Source organism: Macrobrachium nipponense, chromosome 41, assembly GCF_015104395.2.
Source record: "Macrobrachium nipponense isolate FS-2020 chromosome 41, ASM1510439v2, whole genome shotgun sequence".
NCBI classification, from domain to species: Eukaryota; Metazoa; Arthropoda; class Malacostraca; order Decapoda; family Palaemonidae; genus Macrobrachium; species Macrobrachium nipponense.
In genome coordinates, this window is record NC_061102.1 from 31,647,404 (window position 1) to 31,671,396 (window position 23,993).

At 44.2% G+C, this 23,993-nt stretch overlaps 1 protein-coding gene across 1 annotated transcript in view; it reads left to right on the plus strand.

The window, feature by feature from the left end:
- The window catches only part of LOC135212653 (DNA polymerase epsilon catalytic subunit A-like), a 186,244-nt gene that overhangs the window by 51,056 nt on the left and 111,195 nt on the right, over positions 1-23,993 (plus strand). Inside the window, exons 2-3 of the mRNA XM_064246280.1 lie at positions 17,603-17,732; positions 20,387-20,467. Coding sequence (XP_064102350.1) covers positions 17,603-17,732; positions 20,387-20,467 — 211 coding nt within the window. The remainder of the gene's footprint in view (positions 1-17,602; positions 17,733-20,386; positions 20,468-23,993) is intronic.

Consider the following 23,993-nt stretch of genomic DNA (forward strand, 5'->3'; position numbering starts at 1 on the left):
GATCCAAAATGGCTACCATGAAAGGTAAGGACTGTGAAAGTGATTTTAGTGAAGTGAGTGTCCCCAGTGTGTGGAGGGGGCGTCTGACCGTCTCTGCGACGCTCCCAGGCCTAGACCTCTTCCAAGCTCCCAAGCCCAGAGGAGAAGGAAAGTCGAAAGCCGTACGGAGGTTGTGGAGAATTCCCCCCGGTCAGGCGTCCCTTCAGCAGGTGCTGTATATAGACAGTCTGCTCAGGACCGCTATCGAAAAAAGCGTCCTCAGAGAGTGCTTCTCTTCGTCCGCTTCTCCCTCTCCTAAAACGAGGGTGGAAGGATTCGGACTTGTCCAGGCCCCTGAAAAGGCACTGGAGAGATCCTGTGTTGGATTCAAGCCCGAACAGAAGCTTTTCGAAGAAGCGCCTCCTTCTATCAAGAAGGCAAAGAGGGTTTTGACGTCCCATGATGTGGGGCAATACGCCTTCGAGGTCTCCCTCTCCGTTCAAGAAGACGCAGGAGAGGCTTCCAAGAGGATCATTTTGGCGGTGCAGGAACAGCTATCCGCCTTAGTAGGAGTCCTTTCGAAGGATCCTCCTCGTAAGAAAGACGTGAGACTGCCGGTCAAGAAGACTCGTCTTCCTTCTCCCGCCAGGAGTGAGGCTCCTGTGAGACGTGACTCTTTTGAGAACTCAGATAGAGGACTCGTTGGACGATTTTGATTCGCCAGACAAGCGCGTCGCGCCAGCCAAGCGCGAGGCGTCCTACAGACGAGAAGCGTCCTCTAGGATTAGAGAGTCAGACAAGCGAGAAAACGCATTACAGACGACGAGGATTCTCCCAGATGGGATACGTCTGCCAGACCAGCAGATTCAGCCGAGCGCGAGGTAACAACCAGGCGTGAGGATTCAGCCAAGCGCGAGGCTCCAGACAAGCATCTGTCACGCAAGGATGTGGCACCAGGAAGACGCGAGACTTCAACCAGGCGCGAGAGTTTTGAGAGGCGCGAGACACCAGTCAGGCGCGAGGCGCCAGCCAAGCGCGAGGAGTCAGTCAGGCGCGAGACGCCAGCCAAGCGCGAGGATCCTGCCAGGCGCGAGGCGCCAGCCAAGCGCGAGGAGTCAGCCAGGCGCGAGACGCCAGCCAAGCGCGAGGCGCCAGCCAGGCGCGAGGCGCCAGCCAGGCGCGAGGCGCCAGCCAAGCGCGAAGAGACCAGCCAAGTACGAAGAGCCAGCCAAGCATAGGAGCTCTTTACACTCTCTTAGCCCCTCTCCTATTAGGAGTTTGTCTCCCGTTAGAGAGAGTTTTTGGACAGGAAGACCCGGAAACGGAAGTGGCCTCTCCTTCTGATCCGATTTTGGAAGAGGACTCAGCGGGAGAGTCTCACGGTAAAGAAGGACTGTCGAACTACAAAGTTTTGACAGCTCTCCCCTTCTCCAGGAATACGGAGATGCATTGATCCCTGCCGCTCCTCCTTCGCCTCGTTCACTTTTTTCATGCTCGAAAACACCGAAATCGTCGGCTTTCTTGAAGATGAGACCGACGATTTCTATGAAGAGAGCTCTGCAATCGCTGGATAGCTGGATGCTAACTAAGAAAGAGCTAGTAAGGACAGTGTTTTGCATGCCTCCCGCTAGACTTACGGGCAAGAGAGGGATTTGGTACCAGACTGGGGAGAATATGGGTCTCACTCTTCCAGCTTCAGCTGAAGCTGACTTTTCCAGTCTGGTAGATGCATCCAGGAGACATAGCCTTCACACGGCTAAGATTACTTGGGGTCTTTCAGAGTTGGATCATCTCCTCAAGGGACTTTTTCACATTCTAGAAGTCTTTAACTTCCTAGATTGGTCCCTTGGGGTGATGTTCCAAGAAGGCTCATGCCCCTGAAGGGCTAGAACCGGATGTACTCCTGGCAATTTTGTCATGTAATTGACAAGGCGGTGCAAGACGGCTCAGGGGAAGTTTCTTCCTTATTTGGAGCAGGTCTCTTGAAGAAGAGATCTGTTTTTAGCGCTTTCTTGACGAAAGCAGTATCACATTCGCAAAGAGCAGCTTTGTTATTCGCCCCTAGGTCTGATTTTCTGTCCCGTCACAGTTGGTGAGGGATATTTCCCGATCTCTGACGGAGAAAGCGACTCAGGATCTTCTCCTGCAATCGTCCAGGAAGAAGAGACCAGTGATGGTGGGAGAAAAGAAAGGGGGGGGCGGGGGGTCTACTCCTGTTCGGGCCCTTTCGAGGAGGCCCTCCCACTAGAGTTACCGCTAAAAGGAAAAACGACCGAGAAGAGAGGTCGAGCCTCGTTCCGCCCCTTTAAAAGGGGAAAGTGAAGTGGTGCTCCTCCAAACACCAGTAGGTGCCAGGCTCCGGGGTGGATTTGCGGAAGCCTGGACTCGCATCGACACAGACGCTTGGTCGATGTCGGTTCTTCAGAAGGGATATCTCATTCCTTTCCTGGACACATCCTCCCCTGACGTCAAACTCCGAGGGAATTGTCCGCCAATTACAAGGACCCTGTGTTGAAAGAATACTCTTCAACAAATGGTGGATCAGATGTGGGACAAGAGAGCTATAGAACTTGTGCTGGATCAAAGCTCCCCAGGGTTTTTACAATCGTCTTTTCTTGGTTGCGAAAGCCTCGGGGGCTGGAGACCAGTTCTGGATGTCAGCGCTCTGAACAAGTTTGTTCAAAACAGAAGTTCTCCATGGACCAAAAACCCTGCTTCAGTCCTGGCGGCTCTTTGCCAAGGGGATGGATGGTGTCTCTGGATCTCCAGGACGCCTATTTTCACGTCCCGATCCATCCTTCGTCGAAGAAGTACCTCCGTTTCATGACGGGGGGAAGGATCTTCCAATTCAGAGCCTTGTGTTTCGGCCTGTCTACGGCGCCTCAGGTTTTCACGAACTTTTGAAAAATGTGGCTGGGAGATGGCTTCATCTGAAAGGAATCAGTATATCTCTATACCTAGACGACTGGCTTATCAGAGCAAAGTCAGAGAAACAGTGTTTGGAGGACCTGACTGTGACACTAAACCTGATAAAGACATTAGGATTACTCGTGAACCTCGAGAAGTCCCAACTGATCCCCAGCCAGAACTTGGTCTATCTGGGGATTCGGATGGATTCTCGGGGTTTTCGAGTATTTCCTTCTCAAGAGAGCACTAGCGAGAGGTTTAGAAAAAGTCTCTCTCTTCCTAAGGAAGGAACGGACTTCGGCGAGGGAATGGTTGAGCCTGTTAGGGACCCTTTCCTCGCTCGAACAGTTCTTTCATCTAGGAAGACTTCATCTCCGTCCTCTTCAGTTTTCTTCCTCAGAAGTTCGTGGAACATGAAGACAGGACTCCTCTCGGACAGTTTTCCCATTCCGATCTGATAAAACGACATCTAGAATGGTGTACTCCCACTGAGGGAAAACAAGGGTACTTCCATGGAAATACAGAGCCCAAACCTTGTATTGTTTTCCGACGCGTCGGAAAAAAGGTTTGGGGAGCAACTTTGGGAAAGAGAGAAGTGTCAGGCACTTGGAATGCTCTTCAAGTGTCCTGGCACATAAACTGCAAAGAACTGTTGGCTGTACACCTAGCTCTAAAGAGCTTCGAACCGTTAGTATGCACAAAATAGTTACAAGTGAATGCGGACAATACAACCGCTCTGGCATACATTCGGAAGCAAGGAGGTACTCACTCGTATGCCCTTTACGAACTCGCAAGAGAACTGCTGTTGTGGACTCGCAAAGGAAAACATCTCTCTCTGACGAGGTTTCGTTCAGGGAGTAAGGAACGTAAGAGCGGACAGGCTGAGCAGGAGGAACCAGGTCCTTCATACCGAGTGGACCCTCCACTCAGACGTTTGCCTCAAGCTCTGGTCTCTTTGGGGAACTCCTCATGTCGACCTCTTTGCCACGTTCCTCTCGAAGAGACTGGAAGTCTTCTGTTCAGTAGTAGAAGATCCCAGAGCTCTAGCAGTAGACGCCTTCCTGCTAGATTGGTCTCAGGTAGACGTTTACGCATTTCCCCCATTCAAGATTCTGGGGCAAGTGCTCAGGAAGTTTGTGACTTCAAAGGGGACAAGAATGACCCTGATAGCCCCCTTTTGGCCAGCTCAAGAGTGGTTCCCAGAGGTACTGGAGGTGGATAGTAGACTTCCCCAGATCCCTTCCACAAAGGAGGGATCTTCTCAGACAACCACACTTCGAGAGGTTTCATCAAAACCTCCCGCTCTCGCTCTGACTGCCTTTCGACTATCGAAAGATTGTCAGAGCGAGAGGCTTTTCTAGTCAAAGCAGCAAGCTCGATCGCTAGAGCCCGGAGAACTTCCACTATCCGGGTTACCAATCCAAGTGGGAAGTTTTTAGAAGGTGGTGTAAGTCAAAGAAGTTGTCCTCCTCCAGTACCTCTGTAACAGAAATAGCTGATTTTCTGCTATTTCTGAGAGAAGAATTCGCAGCTCTCCGTAGCCACGATAAAGGGCTATAGAAGTATGCTATCGGCCGTCTTTAGGAATAGAGGCCTAGATTTGGGAAACGATAAGGATCTGCATGATCTGATTAGGTCGTTTGAGACCAAGAAGTCTAGAATTACTTCTCCCCCTAACTGGAATCTAGACGTAGTGCTGAAGTTCTTGGCTTCAGAGAGATTTGAACCCCTACATTTGGCCTCGTTTCATGATATAACGAGAAAATGTTTATATTCCTTTTATGTCACTAGCAACGGCAAAAAGGTTAAGTTTAGTGAACTGCACGCCCTTAGTGACAAAGTCGGGTTCAATATAGATTCAGCCATCTGTTCCTTCAAGGAATTATTCTTGGCGAAGAATGAAAATCCTTCGAATCCCTGGCCGAGAAACTTCGAGGTAAAAGGATTATCGGGTCTCGTCGGCAGGGAACCGGAGAGGTCTCTTTGCCCAGTAAGGGCGTTAAAGTTTTACTTTACAGAAAAAGGAACAGTTGGGAGGTTCTAGACAAGGTCTTTGGTGCTCAGAAGGATCCATCAAGACCTATGTCTAAGAATGCTTTAGCCTTTTTTGTTCAGGAACGTAATTACGGACGCTCATACGGCTTGCACGGATGATTCTTTAAAACCTCCTGAGAGTAAGAGCTCATGAAGTGAGAGCAGTGGCGACGTCTCTCTCTTTTCAGAGAAATATGTCGCTGAAGAATATCTTGGAAGCGACATATTGGAGATGTAATTCTGTGTTTGCTGCTCACTATTTGAAGGACGTGCGTGTGACCTATGAAAAAATGTTTTTCCTTAGGTCCTTTTTGTGTCTGCGGGCACAATCCTGGGTACAGGAGCTGACAACAATCCTTAAAATTTTTTTTACTACTTAAGTCTAATAGATATGTTCTAGACTTTCTGCTGAACAGGTGCAGTTGCCGCACAAGCGGCCAGTCACTTCCGTTCAGTAAGGAACTCTTGTGATATCTTGTAATAGATAAAAAACTTTTTTTTTTTTAAATTATTGTTGTGTGTGTGCATTGTGGTTTGAGTTACGGTTGTTGCGAAGAGTTGGGGATAACTCGGAGCAATTTTTAATACTAACATGGTGGTTAGGATCAGGTGGTCGGGATTGGTGTTGTGCTCCTTAATAAGGTGTGTTGTCATGTAAGTGGATCAGCACATTGACAAAGTCCTTTCAGGCTCTGCCGAGTAAGTGGATAAGACCCCTTCGGCAGGACCCACCAAGAAGTTCTTGGCCATAGATCACATATCTCGCTAAAGTTTTCTTGAGGTGATGCAGACTACGGGGCAAACACCCACGAAGTCTACCACCTATCAGGTAGGAACCAAGGTTTTTATTTTATACCTACAACAGATGTTGTTTAACCTGTCTATTCCAGTAGTAGCTGTCTCTTACCCTCCACGAAGGGTGCCAATCAGCTATGTATATATCTGACAGGTAAGTTGATTGTATGAAAATGATATTGTTATAATACAATAAAGTTTCATACATACTTACCTGGCAGATATATACGATTAGGGCCCACCCAGCCTCCCCGCAAGGAGACAGGTGGAAGAGAAAATATATGAGTAGAAAACGGGAATGGTTCCTAGTCCTGCCGCCCAGGGCAGGCCGGTAGATCACCTGACCTACCTGTAGCGAGTGGCGCGAAATTTGAATTTCTGTCGGGGACGACGGAGTCTTAGCTAATGTATATATCTGCCAGGTAAGTATGTATGAAACTTTATTGTATTATAACAATATCATATTTGACATGAATAATAGAATGCTTTATTGCACCAATGCAAGCCTTTCGTTGGACTACGAGTGCTTGCATAGTGTCGGAAAACAGTTTGGTAAGGTGGAGAGGATTAAAATGCTTTTAGAAAAAGACAAGCAGTCTTTTTCTGCATGCATCAGATTTTCCTCTCCCCAAGAAGCTAGTGAGGCACAAATGAAATTAAATGGCCACATTCTAAATGACTGTTTTAAGCACCAAGGTGTTTTCAGTGAGGAATTTGAATGATGAGCCATTCGATTTTGCTCCTAAGAACGAAGAATCTGGACTAGCAACATATACCAGGACGCTTCCTCCCCCTGTATGGCATGTTGCCAGTTATAAAGAGAGAAGGGAAAATTTCATTAAAGCTGCAGAATGTATTGAGAACAAAGTGGGTTCTATTCCTATCAGTAATCTGAAACAATATGGAAAGAACTTACTTGTAAAAGCAGGCAATGAGACGCAAGCTATTTTATTAGCAAAGTTTAAACCCCCAAAAAGTGGAAATATTGAGGCTATAACATCGCACAGATTCTTTAACACGCTGAAAGGGGTAGTTTTTAATGAGGAGATTTTCTTAAGGTGCCCTCCTTTTGTATCTCATGTAAAAAAATTGGGAGGGGATGCAGCTATGCTTTTAACTTTCCCTCCATTTACTTGCCTGATACCATCAATGTTGGCCATGAGAGGATGCAAGTCAAAAAATATAAAAGAAACCCTAAACAATGTCGCAAATGTTTCGAATATGGCCACATTCAAGACTCGTGTGGAAACAATAAGAGATGTTCTGTGTGCTCAGCTGAGCATGACAATTTGGACAAGTGTGAAGCAGCCCGTTATTGTTTCCAGTGCAAGGGTGATAACTCTCCAAACACTAGGACTTGTCTCAGATACAGGTTTGAGCAAGATGTGTTGGCAGTGGTTGATAATGAACATTTCAGCATCAGTGCAGCAAAGTGTGTGGTAATGGGGGCTAACAAGAGTGCCAACTCTACCTATGCTTCTGTAATAAAGTTGATGAAGAGTTCTAGCAATGAGAGGCCACCAGTAATAGAACCTAACAGTAAGCATTGGAAACCTGTTTCTCCTTGCACTGGAAATAATAATTGGAAACTTATGTCAGCAAGTGCTTTGAAGCCCAATACTAAAAATTGTTCTTCCAAAAGCATGGACAATTTATCCTCTCAAGCTGATACAAATGTAACTGGTTGCAAATTCAGCCCCTAAGCAAAGTTTGCAAACGTCCACAAATAATAATATCACTAAAAAGCAACCAAATGAGTGGTCCAAACTAGAGAGATCTAGCTCAGATCCATCAATTATCACAGTTGCTAAGAAACATGATTAATAGGGAAAAACTCTCTATCACGAGAGTATATATAATGTTCTAAAGGGTCCACAATAATACAAAGTGTAAAAAGTCCGTGTATAATTTTGAAGACTTTACAGAAAGCTTTCGAACCCTTCCCTGCATCCATATTCACAGCAGAATTAATAGCCATAGTCTGCCCTGGATATAGTTTTTCAAAGTAGCGACACTAATTTGTTCATGAAACTTACCTGTCAGATATATATATAGCATTATATATATCTGCCAGGTAAGTATGAACAAACTTAATTGTATCATTACAATATCATTTTGTTCATGAAACTTACCTGTCAGATATATATAATGCTATATATATATCTGCCAGGTAAGTATGAACAAACTTAATTGTATCATTACAATATCATTTTTGTCATTTACTTGGATTCCAAAAGCACTTTAGAAGCTATTAAAAAATTTGATAGCTTCCATCCATTAGTTCAGAAAGTTCAGGAATCGCTCTTCCATTTGCATTATTTGCGTAAATCTGTCTCTTTCTGTTGGGTCCCTTCACCTGGGGATTTGCGGAAACGAGATGGCAGATAGGGAAGCGAAAGCTGCTAGTAACTCATCTTAAACAGCCTTTAGTAAAGTGCCTCATACAGGTCTAAAAGGTCCTTTTAGGTCTTATATTTTAAGCAAATGGCAAGAAAGATGGACTTCTCCTCATCTTACCATTAATAGAAAGTATAGAAACATTAGAAATAATATATTGCCATGGTCTTCGGCACACTATTTGACCCATCAGTTTATTTTAGAAGGGGGCAGCCTCCCAGAGTGTGCTTGCGGTGGCGAGATGCTAACAGTGGAGCACATTCTGGTTGCTTGCCCCAGATATTTTAACCAGAGAGATATCTTAGGGGTAAATCCCTTTGTGATATTTTGGGAGATGAAGCAGATATTTCTGCTCTCATCTCCTTTTGAAAGTCTATAAACATTTTTAATAACATTTAATTATTTTTTATCTATCACATCAAAGATATATATATTTATTTATTAAGCATTTTCTTCATTCATTTTTTCATTAATTCATTCATTTCTCATATGGTAATTTATATATGAATCATTTTTTCATACACTTATTAAGTCATTTATAATGTAATTTATTTACTTTCCATTATGGCGCTGAATGGTTTCTTTGGCCCCAGTGCCTGGGCTTTTGCCCTAAAACTCATACATCCATCCATCAGGCCGTTTGGTACTCAGACCTGCTGGTTTTGCTCACCGAAGCACCGAGAGAGATTCCCCCCTGGCACAACCTCCTGTCCCAGCTACACGTAGAACAGTACCACTGGTCGGTTCGGTCCCTGTGTCTTCACGGCTGGCTGTTATCCACCATCTCTTGCGAGCGAGAGGCTTTTCTCGCAGCGGAGCAACAGAGATGGCTGGGTACCTCAGACAGTCCTCTGCAGCTGTATACCAGGGAAAGTGGTCCGTCTTCTGTGGTTGGTGTCGTGGACGGGGTCTCTCTCCTCTCAAAGTCACTATTCAGCAGGTAGCGGATTTCCTTGTTTTCCTTCGCCGAGAGAAGCTCATCTCTGTCTCCGCAGTTAAGGGATACAGAGCTTCCCTGGCCCTAGTCCTTAAACTGCGAGGAGTGGATATCTCCTCTTCCTTCAAGATCTCCTTCCTTATGAAGAGCTTCGAGAGGTCTTGCCCACCCAGGGAACTCAGGCCCCCGGGGTGGGACGTGACTCTCGTCCTTAGGAGTTTGACTCGAAGACCCTTCGAGCCACTCCAAGAGTCGTCAGGCAGAGATTTGACCCTCAAGACCCTCTTCCTGCTGGCCCTGGCATCGGCAAAGAGAGTAAGGGAACTTCATGGTCTTTCCTTCGACGTTAAGCATTCCAGGGGATGGGGATCCGTGACACTCGATTTCGTCCCGAACTTCGTAGCGAAGACTCAGAATCCTTCGGTCCCTGACGATCGGTTTGAGTCTTCCACGATCCCCTCCCTGAAGGACTTCACTGATAATGATGCGGATGAGATGCTGCTTTGTCCTGTGAGGGCGCTACGGCGCTATCTGAAGAGAACTCGACACCTCAGGCCTGAGTGCCGACGCCTCTTTGTTAGCACCAGGGTTACCAAGAAAGAAGTTTCCAAGAACACTCTTTCTTTCTTTCTGGCTGCGTTAGGTGATCAGGAGGGCGTACGACACAGATGGTAGTGACGACACCCGTACCCTTCGTCCGAGAGCTCACGAAGTCGCATTCCGCAAGAACTTCTCCATGGAGCAGGTTCTGAAGGCATGGGTTTGGGCCAACCAGACCACCTTCTACCTTTGGGATATTACCCACAGGTCCTTGGACGCCTTTTCCTTAGGACCCGTGGTGGCTGCTCAACACCCAGCACCCGAGGGGACAGAACAGCATCGAATCCTTGTGTGACTGTAGGAATGGACGAGTGAAAGAGAGTGTGACTAGCTTCTCTTCCTCCTTCGTTCTTCCTCCTCTACCTGTGGGCAGAGGGCCGCTATCGTCACTACGCTGAACAGGAAGCAGATGCAGGCAAGCTACACAACTGAGCTCCATCCTATCCCTTTCAGTAGGGATAGGAGTGTTTATCCACCACTCCCCAACAAGGGGGGGGGAGTGGAAGCCAACAAGAGACAAACCCATGACTTCATTTTGGCTCTTGAAGTAGGAACTAGTTCTTGTGTATTTGCTATTTATAAGAGGTACGCTTGCCTCCCTCTTATAAATTTGGTCCAGAAGTCTGACCACTGATCCTGCGGTGCACACCCCGATCAGCTGGGCAGAGGCTAGGATCTCTCCCTTTGCTCTTACGACCAGGGAGGGAACCAAGGTCGAACGGTCACCAGTCTGTTCATAAGACTCAGATTCCACCCACCAATAAGTGAGTCTTCCTATTGTTAAAGGACCTAGGGTTTGTATACGTATCGGAACAAATAACAATTTGTCGAATATTGTATTTTTCCTAACTATACAAACCTGAGGTCCTTTACACATAGTCCCACCTCATGCCACCCCTCACTCTGCGTTTCCTGGGCCTAAAGCAAAGTGACTCCTCTTCTCGCAGTCAAGCTGACCGCCAACTGCCTGACAAGTGGTTAACTACCGAACCCCCTTGTTCGAAGCTTACGACCGGTTCAGCTGCCGCTAAGTACCTTCCTATTGTTAAAGGACTTCAGGTTTGTATAGTTAGGAAAAATACAATTTTTGACCTTGTTATTTCTTTATAGTAGTCTATTCAGTTTAGTATCCTAAGAATTAGCAGTTCAGTCCATCAGATTTTTATTAAATTTTTATTGCTTGATTTTATGATTGTTACACGGTGTAAAAATTATGCGTAGGTTTTGTCTTTCCAGTATTTATTATATTTCATAATTTTATTGAAGTACTATGGAATTTTACTTTTTCATACAATGAACTTACCTGTCAGATATATACTTAGCTAAGACTCCGTCGTCCCCGACAGAAATTCATATTTCGCGCCACTCGCTACCGGTAGGTCAGGTGATCTACCTGCCTGCCCTGGGCGGCAGGACTAGGAACCATTCCCGTTTTCTATCATATTTTCTCTGTCGCCGGTGGTATCAACATTGTTGTTACTACCTCCTGACTGGAATTTGCTTTTCAAGACTTTTTTGATCATCTATATTGGATTTCTTGGTGACGTACTGGATCGTTGTTTTGGCATTCGCTACTGTGGACTGGATTTGGACTTGCTTTTGATTTTTCTGATAGAATGTCTGATTAAAGTGTTAGTGTGAGAGTGTGTGTGAATGTAGGCTGCAAGGTGAGGATACCGAAGGCTTCGGTTGATTCTCACACTGTATGTCGTAAATGTAGGGGGTTTGACTGTTCTTTGGCTAACACCTGTATTGAGTGTGAAAAGTTGAATGCTAATGAATGGAAGACTCTAATTCTTACTTGAAGAAGTTAAAGAGGGGATAGAATTAGACGGGCTCACAAAAGAGTGTGAGTACAAGGCCTATTGAGCCTTTTTCTGAGTCTAACTCTCCTTTTATTAATGAATATGATTCTCCCTATGTATCTGAATCCTCACAGGCTTTGCATTCGGATTCGGCTTCGGAAATCGCCAATCTGAAGGCTACTCTTCGTAAAATGAAGACAAAGATGGCGGCCATGCAAGGTAAGGCAAGTGATTGTGAATTACTTAGTGAAGTGAGTGTTCCCAGTGTTGTGGAGGGGGCGTCTGACCGTCCCTGCGATGCTCCCAGGCCTAGACCTCTTCCAAACTCACATACCCAGAGGAGTAGGAAAGTCGAAAGTCGTACGGAGGTTGTGGGGAATCCCCAACGGTCAGGCGTCCCTTCAGCAGGTTCTGTTTCGTTACAGTCTGCTCAGGACCGCTCTAATAGAAGCGTCCTACAAGATTGTTTCTCGTCGTCCGGTTCTCCTTCACCTAAACGAGGGTGGAAGGACTCGGATCTTTCTAGGCCACTGAAAAGGCATTGGAAAGAGCGCGCGTTCGACTCGAGCCCGGAACGCTTCTCGGAGGAAGCTCCTTCTTCTATCAAGAAGGCTAAGCTGGTTTCGACGCCTCCTCGAACAGTATTTGATGGATCGCACTCCTTCGAGTCTCCTGCTTCTTTCTATTGAAGAGGACGCTGGTGTGGCTTCCAAGAGGATATTGCTTGCAGTACAAGAGCAGATAGCCTCTTTGGTTGGAGTTCTTTCGAGGGATCCCCCTCGCAAGAAGGACGCTAGACTTCCTATTAAGAAGTCTCGTCTTCTTTCACTGGCCAGACGTGAAGCGTCCTCCAGACATGGGACGTCTTCCAGGCGCGAAGAGTCGTGCAAGCGTCAGGAGCTATCCGAGCGAGTTGCTCTAGATAAGGATACGCTCAGGCGCGAGGATTCAGCCAAGCGCGAGGCGCGAGGATTCAGCCAAGCGCGAGACGCCAGCCAGGCGCGAGGAGTCAGCTTTGCGTGAGGCGCCAGACAAGCGCGAGGCGTCAGCCAGGCGCGAGATGCCAGCCAGGCAACAAGCTCCAGCCAAGCGAGAAGCGCCAGCCAAGCGCGAGGCGCCAGACAAGCGCGAGGCGCCAGCCAAGCGCGAGGAGCTTTCCAGGCGTGAGAAGTCAAGCAGACACGAGACTTCTTTTAGACTTGAGAGAGAGAGTTTGTTCACTCTATGAGTCCCTCTCCTAGTAGGAGCTTGTCACCAGTAGAGAGAGAACGGGATGAAGATCCTCTCGTTTTTCAGGCCGATTCTCCACAAGGTGTAGAAGGAGATTCGGAAGAAGAGGGTAACGGTAGAGAAGGAGTCTCTAACTATAGAGTTCTGACAGACCTTCTTTTGCAGGAATACGGAGATTCTTTGACTCCTGCGGCTCCTCCTTCGCCTCGATCACTGTTTTCGAGTGCGGTTGTACCAAAGTCTTCGTCGGTCTTGAAGATGAGACCTACGATCTCTATGAAGAGAGCGCTACAGTCTTTAGACAAATGGATGTTGTCAAAGAAGGATCTGGGCAGAACCACCTTCTGTATGCCTCCAGCCATACTTTCTGGCAAGAGAGGTTTCTGGTACCGAACTGGGGAGAACATGGGCCTTTCTCTCCAGCGGCAGCCGAAGCGGACTTTTCAACCTTGGTTGATTCATCACGGAGACACGCTTTGAATGGAGCTCGTGTGTCTTGGGCGATTTCGGAGACGGATCATCTCCTCAAGGGCCTCTTCCATATTTTGGAAGTGTTTAATTTCCTAGACTGGTCCCTTGGGGTGATGTCTAAGAAGGCTCATGACTCGGAAGGTCTAGACCCCGAAGTCATTCTGAGTATTCTTTCTTGTATTGACAAGGCAGTACAAGACGGATCGGGAGAAATCTCCTCTCTTTTCGGAGCGGTACTCCTTAAGAAGAGGAGTATTTTTAGTTCTTTCCTAACCAAGGCGGTTTCTCCCTCACAGAGAGCAGCCCTGGTTTTCGCTCCCATGTCTGACTTCTTGTTTCCTTCTCAGTTAGTGAAGGACATTTCTCGATCACTGACTGAGAAGGCGACCACAGGATCTTCTCCTGCAAACTGCAAGGAAGAAGAGACCCCTTGTTTCGGTTGACAAGAAAGGACCGACTTCTACGGTTCAGCCCTTTCCGAGGAGGCCCTCTCTCCAGAGCTCCCTCTAAGAGAAGAGGTCCTGAGAGGAGAGGTAAAGCTTCTTCCCGTCCCTTTAAGAAAAGGAAGTGAGACAGACAACCTCCAAACACCAGTGGGTGCCAGGCTTCTCGAATTTGCAGACGCTTGGTCACACAATAAAACTCGGACGCCTCTTCGATGTCCATAATCAGGAAGGGATATCTTATCCCCTTCCAGGACAGTCCTCCCCTAACGGCCATTGCGCGGGAACTGTCAGCCAGATACAGGGACCCTGTACTGAGAGATACTCTTCGTCTGATGGTGAATCAAATGTGGGACAAAAGAGCTATAGAATAGTTCTAGAGCAAAACTCTCTGGGTTTTACAAATCGGCTTTTCTTTTCCTGGTTGCGAAAGCCTCGGGGGGCTGGAGACCAGTACTAGATGTCAGCGCTCTGAACAAGTTCGTTCTAAAGGAGAAGTTCTCTATGGAGGCTTCGGCCTCAGTCCTGGCGGCTTTGCGTCAAGGAGATTGGATGGTGTCGCTGGATCTCCAGGACGCCTATTTTCATGTCCCGATTCACCCTTCGTCGAAGAAGTACCTCCGTTTCATGACGGGGGAAGGATCTTTCAGTTCAGGGCCTTGTGTTTCGGCCTGTCCACAGCTCCTCAGGTCTTCACAAACCTGATGAAGAATGTGGCGAGGTTTCTTCACCTCAAAGGCGTCAACATCTCTCTATATCTGGACGATTGGCTCATCAGGGCCAGAACAGAGAGACAGTGTTTGGAGGACCTTTCTTTGACCCTAGACCTGATAAAGGCGTTGGGACTACTCGTGAACCTCGAGAAGTCACAGCTGATTCCCAGACAGAACTTGGTCTATCTGGGGATTCAGATGGATTCTCGGGGTTTTCGAGTATTTCCTTCGCAAGAGAGAATCGTGAGAGGCTTGGAAAAAGTCTCTCTCGTTCTTAGGGAAAGAACGGACTTCGGCGAGGGAATGGTTAAGCCTTCTAGGCACCCTTTCCTCGCTCGAACAGTTCTTTCCTCTAGGAAGACTGCATCTTCGTCCTCTTCAGTTTTTCCTAAGGAGATCTTGGAACTGGAAGACGGGGACTTCAAATCTCCGACAGTTTTCTCCTTCCAATGGAGATGAAACCACCACCTGCAATGGTGGTTGTCCCCTCTAAAAGAGAACAAGGGAATTTCTCTGGAAGTTCCGAACCCAAGCTGAGTGTTGTATTCAGACGCATCGGAGAAGGGTTGGGGAGCAACACTAGGACCGAGAGAAGTGTCAGGCACCTGGAAGGCAGCACAGGTGTCCTGGCACATAAATTGCAAAGAACTTCTAGCAGTTCACTTGGCGCTAAAGTTCTTCGAACCCTTTGTGACAAACAGTGTGGTCCAAGTGAATGTGGACAACACTACAGCCCTGTCCTACATTCGGAAGCAAGGAGGAACGCACTCCGTGTCTCTATACGAGATAGCAAGAGATCTGCTAATTTGGACCTCACAGAGGAACATCTCCCTCCTGACAAGATTTGTTCAGGGTACGAGAAACGTCAGGGCGGACAGACTGAGCAGGAGAAGCCAGGTCCTTCACACAGAATGGACTCTTCATTCAGAGGTGTGTCAGAGTCTTTGGGATCTTTGGGGCACTCCTCACGTAGATCTGTTCGCCACATTCCTTTCCAAAAGGCTGGAAGTCTTTTGTTCAGTGGTGGAAGACCCAAGAGCTCTCGTGGTCGACGCCTTCCTGCTAGACTGGTCTCATGTGGACGTGTACGCTTTCCCCCCTTTCAAAATCCTGGGACAAGTGTTGAGAAAGTTCGTAGCGTCCAACGGGACAAGGATGACCCTGATAGCCCCGTTTTGGCCAGCACAAGATTGGTTTGCAGAGGTGCTGGAGTGGACAGTAGACTTCCCAAGATCCCTTCCAAAAAGGATGGATCTTCTCAGACAGCCACACTTCGAGAGGTTTCATCAAACCTCCCCGCTCTCGCGCTGACTGCCTTTCGACTATCGAAAGACTTGTCAGAGCGAGGGGTTTTTCTCGCGAAGCTGCAAGCGCTATCGCTAGAGCCCGCAGAGCTTCCACTAGACGAGTCTATCAGTCGAAGTGGGAGGTATTCAGAAGGTGGTGTAAGTCTAAGAAGTTGTCCTCCTCCAGTACCTCTATAACCGAAATCGCTGATTTCCTTTTGTTCTTGAGAGAGGTCTCTCACTTATCTGTATCGACGATCAAAGGATACAGGAGCATGCTTTCGGCAGTCTTCAGAAACAGAGGCCTAGAGATTGCTGAGAATAAAGATCTGCACAACTTGATTAGATCGTTTGAAACGACAAAATCTAAGGAACTAACTCCTCCCAGCTGGAACCTGGATGTAGTTCTCAAGTTCCTTTCGTCTGACAGATTTGAGCCTCCCATGTAGCTTCGTTCAGGGATATAACAAGGAAATGCTTGTTTCTCCTATCTTTGGCGACAGCCAAAAGAGTTGGGGAACTTCATGCCCTGGAAGATGAAGTCGGCTTTAACAGAGACTCGGCCTTCTGCTCGTTTAGAACACTTTTTCTAGCGAAAAATGAAACCATCGAATCCCTGGCCCAAGAGATTCGAGATCAAAGGCTTATTGAGTCTAGTAGGGAGAGAAACAGAAAGGTCTCTTTGCCCGGTAAGAGCCTTGAAGTTCTACTTACAAAGAAAGAAACAAACAAATGGGAGGCTCTAGACAAAGTCTTTGGTGTTAGATTAAGGACCCCACAAGAATCATGTCTAAGAACGCATTAGCTTTCTTCATTAGGAGCGTCATTACAGATGCTCACAAGTTCTGTCCTGACGACTCTTTTCCGCTTTTAAGAGTAAAAGCCCATGAAGTTAGAGCAGTGGCGACGTCTCTCTCTTTTCAGAAGAATATGTCGCTAAAGAAAATCATTGATACGACATATTGGAGGTGCAATTTCGGTATTTGCATCTCACTATCTTAAAGACGTTCGCGTGACCTACGAGAAATGTTTTTCTCTGGGGCCTTTTGTATCGGCGGATACGATACTGGGTACGGGAGCAAACACCAATCCTTAACTTTGTACATACCTTCTACTAGATATGTTCTAGATTTCTGCTGACAAAGAGGGCTCGGTGCTGCACTGGCGGCCAGTCACTGTTGTTCAGTAAGGAACTCTTTGTGATATCTTTTAGAGGAGTATTAAATTTTTTTTTTTTTTTTTTTGAGAATTTTTGTATGAATGCGTTTTCGTTTCGAGTTATGGGTTGTTTGTAATGAGTTCGGGGATAACTCAGAACAATTCTATATACTAACATGGTGGTTAGGATCAGGTGGTCGGGATTGGTTATGCTCCTTCACAAGGTGTGTTGTCATAGAAGTGGTCCAGTACCCATTGACAAAGTCCTTTCAGGCTCTGCCGAGTAAGCGGTTCATATACCCATCGACAGACCCACAAGAACTCTAGCCATAGATCTAATATCTCGCTAAAGTCTTGAGGTGATGCAGACTACCGGGCTACAGCCACGAAGTCTACCACCTATCAGGTAGGAACCAAGGTTTTTCTTTTATACCTACAACATATGTTGTTTACCTGTCTATTCCATATTAGCTGTCTCTGACCCTCCACCAAAGGGTGCCAATCAGCTAAGTATATATCTGACAGGTAAGTTCATTGTATGAAAATGATATTGTTATAATACAATAAAGTTTCATACATACTTACCTGGCAGATATATACGATTAATGGCCCACCCAGCCTCCCCGCAGGAGACAGGTGGAAGAGAGAAAATATGATAGAAAACGGGAATGGTTCCTAGTCCTGCCGCCCAGGGCAGGCAGGTAGATCACCTGACCTACCGGTAGCGAGTGGCGCGAAATTTGAATTTCTGTCGGGGACGACGGAGTCTTAGCTAAGTATATATCTGCCAGGTAAGTATGTATGAAACTTTATTGTATTATAACAATATCATTTTTGTTTGTTACAGTATACAGGATGATGGCTCAGATCGACGTCTTCAGCAAAGTTTGGAGAATGACGCTGTTGATGCAAAATTTGGCTTTCACCGTTACAAAGAAACTGCAGAGAAAGTCGGATGGTTGCTTAACATGCATCCTGTGAGTTCTGAATGTTATTTTTTGTTTGGTTAATGTTTATGTGTATACAGTACAGTATGCACCTTTGCACATCATGTACTCATGCCTTTAACTGCCACTCTGGTTTTTGATGAATAGCTAACTGCCAATTGCAGGCAGTTCGGGTGTCAGTGTATGTCCTTTTCTTTGCCAGACATAGCTCAGATGGAATGAAGATTTCGACCAAATCTGTGCTTACAGAAATATTGTTTTATATTTGGTATAGCATACATTAATGTTCAAGATCTTCACCCTGTTCTTATGCCATTGGTTGAAACACTGGTTAAATATGTAATGCACTGTAATACTTGTATTAACATACTAGCAATTTACCAATCCTTACTAAAAGCATATTCATCTGCTACTTCATGTAAGTGACTTGCTAGTGTTTTTCAACTATTATGTATGACAAATTCGTAAAGTACCTAAGTCTACGGGTATAACCAGTCCCATTTCACGGGCAAAACCAGCTCCGTTTCAGGGAATCCTTTCTTACCTCCACCCCCACTCCCTTTGGAGCAGGGGGAGGTAGGATGAAACCCCATTATAATCCGTCTTAGGGGTCCCCACTGTAACCTTGCCAAGTTTCATGCCCATCGGACCAGCTGTTTGGCCGTGATTGAACGACAGATGGATGGACAGACATAACACCCATTATAGTGTAGTAAGATTTTATTTATTAATGTTTATCAATAGTATTTTGAATTAGATAATGATACACAAGAGAGAAGGGAGTACTACATTGCAACTTTTGGAAGCAGTCATATTTAACTTTATCAAAACTGAATAAGATAAGAATACACAAGGAAAGAGAGAAAGAGGGAGTAAATAGATGATTGCTTACAGAAGTTATAATTCGCTCTTGCTTTCTGTCTTTTGTTGTTGTTGTGTTATTCCAAGTATTGATAAAGTACTGGTAAATATCCCCAAATAAAATGTGATTAATATATTTTCTGTTAATCAGTAAAATTAGTGCACTATTACTTGTTAAACCAAGAATTCAACCAATGATATATTAAAATCTAAGCTCAGGTGACTTGTGTCATGTTTAGGTGTAAGGATTTTGCAAATTTTCATAAGCCACTCCAAGTAAATACCAGTGCTACTAGTGTACAGTATTTCTGTAATGCATCTTTAATAAGCACAGCACACTCACACAAGATTGTGATGAAAGTTTTCTAGATTTTTAATGTAGAACTAACAAAATGTAGGACAGAGATAGTTGTTTGCTCAGTATAAAATCAGGTGACAATTGTGCATACATAATCACAGTGCATAGCTACAGTATTTTTTTTAGGCCTACCTCTGTATAAAAGCTTATAGGACCCGTCTCAAAACTTGTGATGAAAATACCAATACATAACAAGGGAGGGAAGAAAGGATGAGACAGATATTTATCACACAGTGGCATGACCCACAAACTGTCCATTAAGTTGAGATGCCAGTTTGTTCTTGTTTAACAGAAAGAAGGTTCATAGATTTTTTAGGATTAGTTGGTGGTTATTTTTATGTCTAGATAACTTAATCATACAGCTTATAATGGATGAAATCCTTCCACCTTCAACTATTTTCCATTACAATAATGGAGAATAATTTAGATAATTTATACAATTATAGTACATATATATATATACGTATAAGGATTTCAGTCATTTATTGGCAAGTTTCCTATTTTCATAACTTATGCGTTAAGCACTAATGCACAAATGTACCAAATGAAGTTTTGATTACCCAACAGCATAATAGAATTTTGATTAGTGGTTGTAAGAGGGCCTTATATAGCATCAGTGTTCTGGAGTCATGAGTTTTATTTCCATGGTTGCAAGGCATTGAAGTGAATGTTGAGAGCTGATTTTATGTAACTACACTGCAATTTTCTTATAATCTTTGGGTCATTCCTTTCATAAAATATCAAAAGGCTTTTAAGATATGCTTGTGTGGAAGTGATACATCCATTAATTTCATATGAAAAATAGTCCAAGATGAGATTTGAATCAAGATAAGTAAGTCCTAGGTACTCAGTACTCATACAGGTAGGCTGTTATTATGATTGCTAGTCAGAGGACAATGTTATTGAGAAACTTGTAACTCATTCAGTTCCTACTAATTACTGTAGTAATTGTAGTATATTAAAATGGGTGGTACTGTATTTCTACAAATGAATACCAAATTAAAAGTGATTTTGTCTGTTTCGTAAGTGCAACCTCATCAGTTGGCCAGGAATACCTTACTCTCAGCCATTTGATTGATATAATTATACACAGGGTCCTAAGTTCTCAGGCACTTAAGGAACAAGGTCTCGTAATGGGTATAATGATTCTCCCTGGAAATGGGAAGTTTTATCAACTTTTGCTAGTTACTGTGTTGTTGTGTTAATGCAAACTACTATTCAGCATTTGGTGTGTCAATTTTTAGTTCATGAGAATTAGTTTGTAAATCTGGCTAATGGAAAACTATTATTTTAGTATTTTATACTTTTATCAATTTTTTCATGTACTTCTATCAGTTTTCTCCATGTATTTTGACTTGCATGATGATTGAAAAATGTTTGTAGCTCTTTTGTTTTTGTTGAAGTCAAGTGCCCATTTTAAGTTTAAAACTTGTCTTAACATTAAATTAAAATTTTATGTTTTCAGACGGAAATTTTGGATGAAGACAAGCGATTACTGAGTGCTGTGGATTATTATTTCATCCAAGAAGATGGTTCAAGATTTAAGGTTGGTTATTCTTGATGAGATGTAAATTGTTACAAGTCACTAAGCTGTACAGTGTTAATTTTTTCTGTGTATTATTACTAAGTATTTGTTTTATATAAGTAACTTACCACGTAATTACCGTATATGTTTTATGTAAGTAACTTACCAAGTAATTACCGTATAAGGTGACCTTTCAACCATGAAAAATCACCCTCAAAATTGAGGGTTATCGTATACGCTGAGTATAAATAGCAAACCTTAAATCCTGCGGAGATTTTTGATGATTGGTTAATCCCTGAAGTGTCGATAGTTGTGTCAGTAGTTAACTATTGTCACAACTATCGACACTAAACAGAACATCTGTAATAATGGTAAAATCAGTAGGTAATTCAAGTGAATCGTTAGCAACACAACTATTGATGCTATAAACAAAACAACTGTAATTATAGTAATTATGTGGATAATTGCTAATTAGGTGTTAGGATGATTGAACTCTCACTTTGTTACAGGTGCACAATCTCTATCTGTAATTCTAAAAACTGAAAAGCTCTATGTATAAACTAAATATTTTTTTGAGAAAATTATAATTTACAAAAATTAAACCTATTACACAATATAAACATTGTCATCGTATGCTATATGCATTTGGTTCGTTTACATTCTCAAATTTTAGCTGATTGAGTACTCTATTGATATTTTCATTGCCAATAGCTGCTATTGATTGTTTAAACATGAAGCGTGATTTCGCTAGTTCTGGACATCACTTTTGCCTGCTCCGTTATTCATTTTATTCAGCCTCTGCTATAACCTGCAGCTTCAATTTGCTGGGATTCTTTCTTTAGATCACCATTGAGTGAAGAATGAGTTAAAATGTATTTTATTTTTACTTTGCAAGCCATTGAGAATCAGCAGGATTTAACAATATGACAACTCTGCTGTTAATAAAAGCCTGATAGTTATGGCAAATGAAATTGGCAATCACCTGTTTCTTGATTCGGGTATTTATGTTGGTACAGGTTTGCAATCACTTCATCTGTAATTCTAAAACCTGGAATTTTTAATGATGGATGGATCATCATCATTATGGTTGGAGAGAGAGAGAGAGAGAGAGAGAGAGACTTGTTAACAAAAGTCTAATAGTTGTATATTAAAAAAATTATTTTAATAGGACTGTTGTTTTACTGTATCTAATCATATTGCATGTATTATTACTACTATGTTATCATATTATAATATGAACAGAGAGATCTGCCATTTGCATTTTGATTTTGTTTACATTCTTAAAAAAATCAGGTGGTTTTGTTCTACCAATGTCATCACTGTCTGTAGTTGCCGAATGGAACTTAATTCTGAGGTACGTTTCATTCGTAAATTATCAAAGCTGGGTTTGAAAATTGCAACTATGTACTTTATTTATAAATGCAGTAAATTAAATGCAGTATATGTGTGTTTTTGCCATTGTCAGACAGTGCTTTTGCTTCTTAAACATTTTGCTGTCTGCTCATTATTCGGAGTTACCAGTCGTGCTTGACTTGTTGTTTATTAATTAACGACCAGTACTATTTCCTTGGTAGTGTTTTATAATCAAGTCAAAGGGTTTTGTGATATCAATAGTTCTCGTTATCCTTAATACTGGGATTCTTTTCAATTTTAAAGGAATACATTCATGGGGATCCACTTCCAATGGGTATTACTCTGCCGATAGTGATTTCACAGGCATTGAGCATTTTTCATGATGTTTACCACATATTTTTCCTAAGGGAATACAAAAGTATTTTGTTGTAATGATTAGCTTTGCCAAACATTTTGAAATCTTGAAGATACCGATTTCACACATTTTTGGTACGATAATTCCAATCATTATTTTTTTTATTTATGTACCAAGTGACTTGCATCAGATGATTGAGTTATTTAATTTAATAAATTGAGGGTTGTCTTGTATGGCTATCATACCGTGCCTTATACACCAGCATATACTGTACATAGCTATTAGTTTCTACTTAAACTGCAGCTTTAGATTTTGAAATCTGCTGTAGTGCTCTTTTGTTTTTGGTGTAGGTAATTGATACCACCCATTGTTGGGAAGAATAGGCACTATTTAGTCGAATAACTCAAATTTATTTTGCCACTCAATGACTGGAGATCAGTTTTTAGCAGCTTTGGTTTTGTTTTGTTCAGGATTTGTTCACTGGATGGTCTTGGCTTTTGCCGAATTTGGTGAAGTATCTTGCATTTTGGTAGCCTCTGGGCTTATTTTACTTAGTTTAGTTTAGCTTGATTAAAGATTACTCAATTGTGAATATGTCTGACACTTGTGTATCTAGTAACCAGTATTGTAGCAAGGGCTGCAATACCAACCATTATTGTAGCAAGGGCTGCAATACCAGGTTGACATCATCCAAATATGACTCATTCAGTTTGCTTTCATTGCAGAGGACAAATTTGTTCTGATCTGACTTATGACAATATCGCACTGGTTGTATGCCCAAGTAGGCCAGGATGGTTCAAGGGGTCTGGCAAGGTTTTCCCTCCTGTAGGGAGAGTAGGTCGGGTGGACTGCACCCTTAAAGGACTCAAGGGTCCTCTTCCACAGGATGCAGACACCCTTGAAATACAGAGGACTCTGCGGAGATACACAATTGCACTGATTCGTTAGCATAATGATCTCGGGGAAGGGGCATTGACTTTATCTGTGGATCGCTCCTTGTGTCGTAAATCCTTCTGGGGACCGAAAAAGGAACCCAAGGTTTCAGTGGGCCTGCCTTGGTCCTTGCTTGTTGAAGGGATACTCGACCAGTTGAATAATCTTGTCTCTGGGCAAGAGAATTCACTTTGGGCAAACTGTTCTGACAGGCAGCTTCCCCTTCCTCTGGCTTGCCAGAAGCACTACCTTAAGCCCTCAGAGAGGTCTCTGCCGATGAAGCAGGTTGTCCCGGACTTAGTATGCGTAGGTCCGGGTCTCTCGCTGCAGCATCTTGCTGCAGGTGTTTCTTTTTCACAGCAAGGTGCCACCGTCCTTGGGAAGGATTTAGCTTTCGGGAGACTGCCAGTCTGAAGGTAGGGCCATTTTGTACCTTGCCCACCAGACGGCAAACCTGGTGTTGAAGAGGAGGGACCCTGTCCTGAATCAGATTGCCAGGTCCATAGGTCCTGAGTCGGTATTGACCTTATGGAATGGACTGTTGCTTGGTTCTACCTCTCTCTTTCCTAGGAACTTGGTAGATGCTGCAGTGGACAAGCATTGGGCTGAAGATAGTGACCACCTTGTTCACCAGGCGGTGGTTAATACCTCCAGGTCTTTGCTCTCCACTGTGGCTCGACCTTCAAGTCAAGCTAGCTCTTCCTCGGCCCCTAAGAAGTCCCAGGCTCCAAAGGGCACTCATGGGAATACCCAGCCTCCTTCTTTTGCCGGAAAAGGGAGCAAGGGAAAGAAGAATGGGAAACCCTAGGGGTTGCGTTCCCCTCCAGTTACTGCCATTGGTTAGGGGAGCTGCCTGTCAAGCCACTGGGCAACATGGCAGTGATACAAAGCAGAGACGCAAGTAGT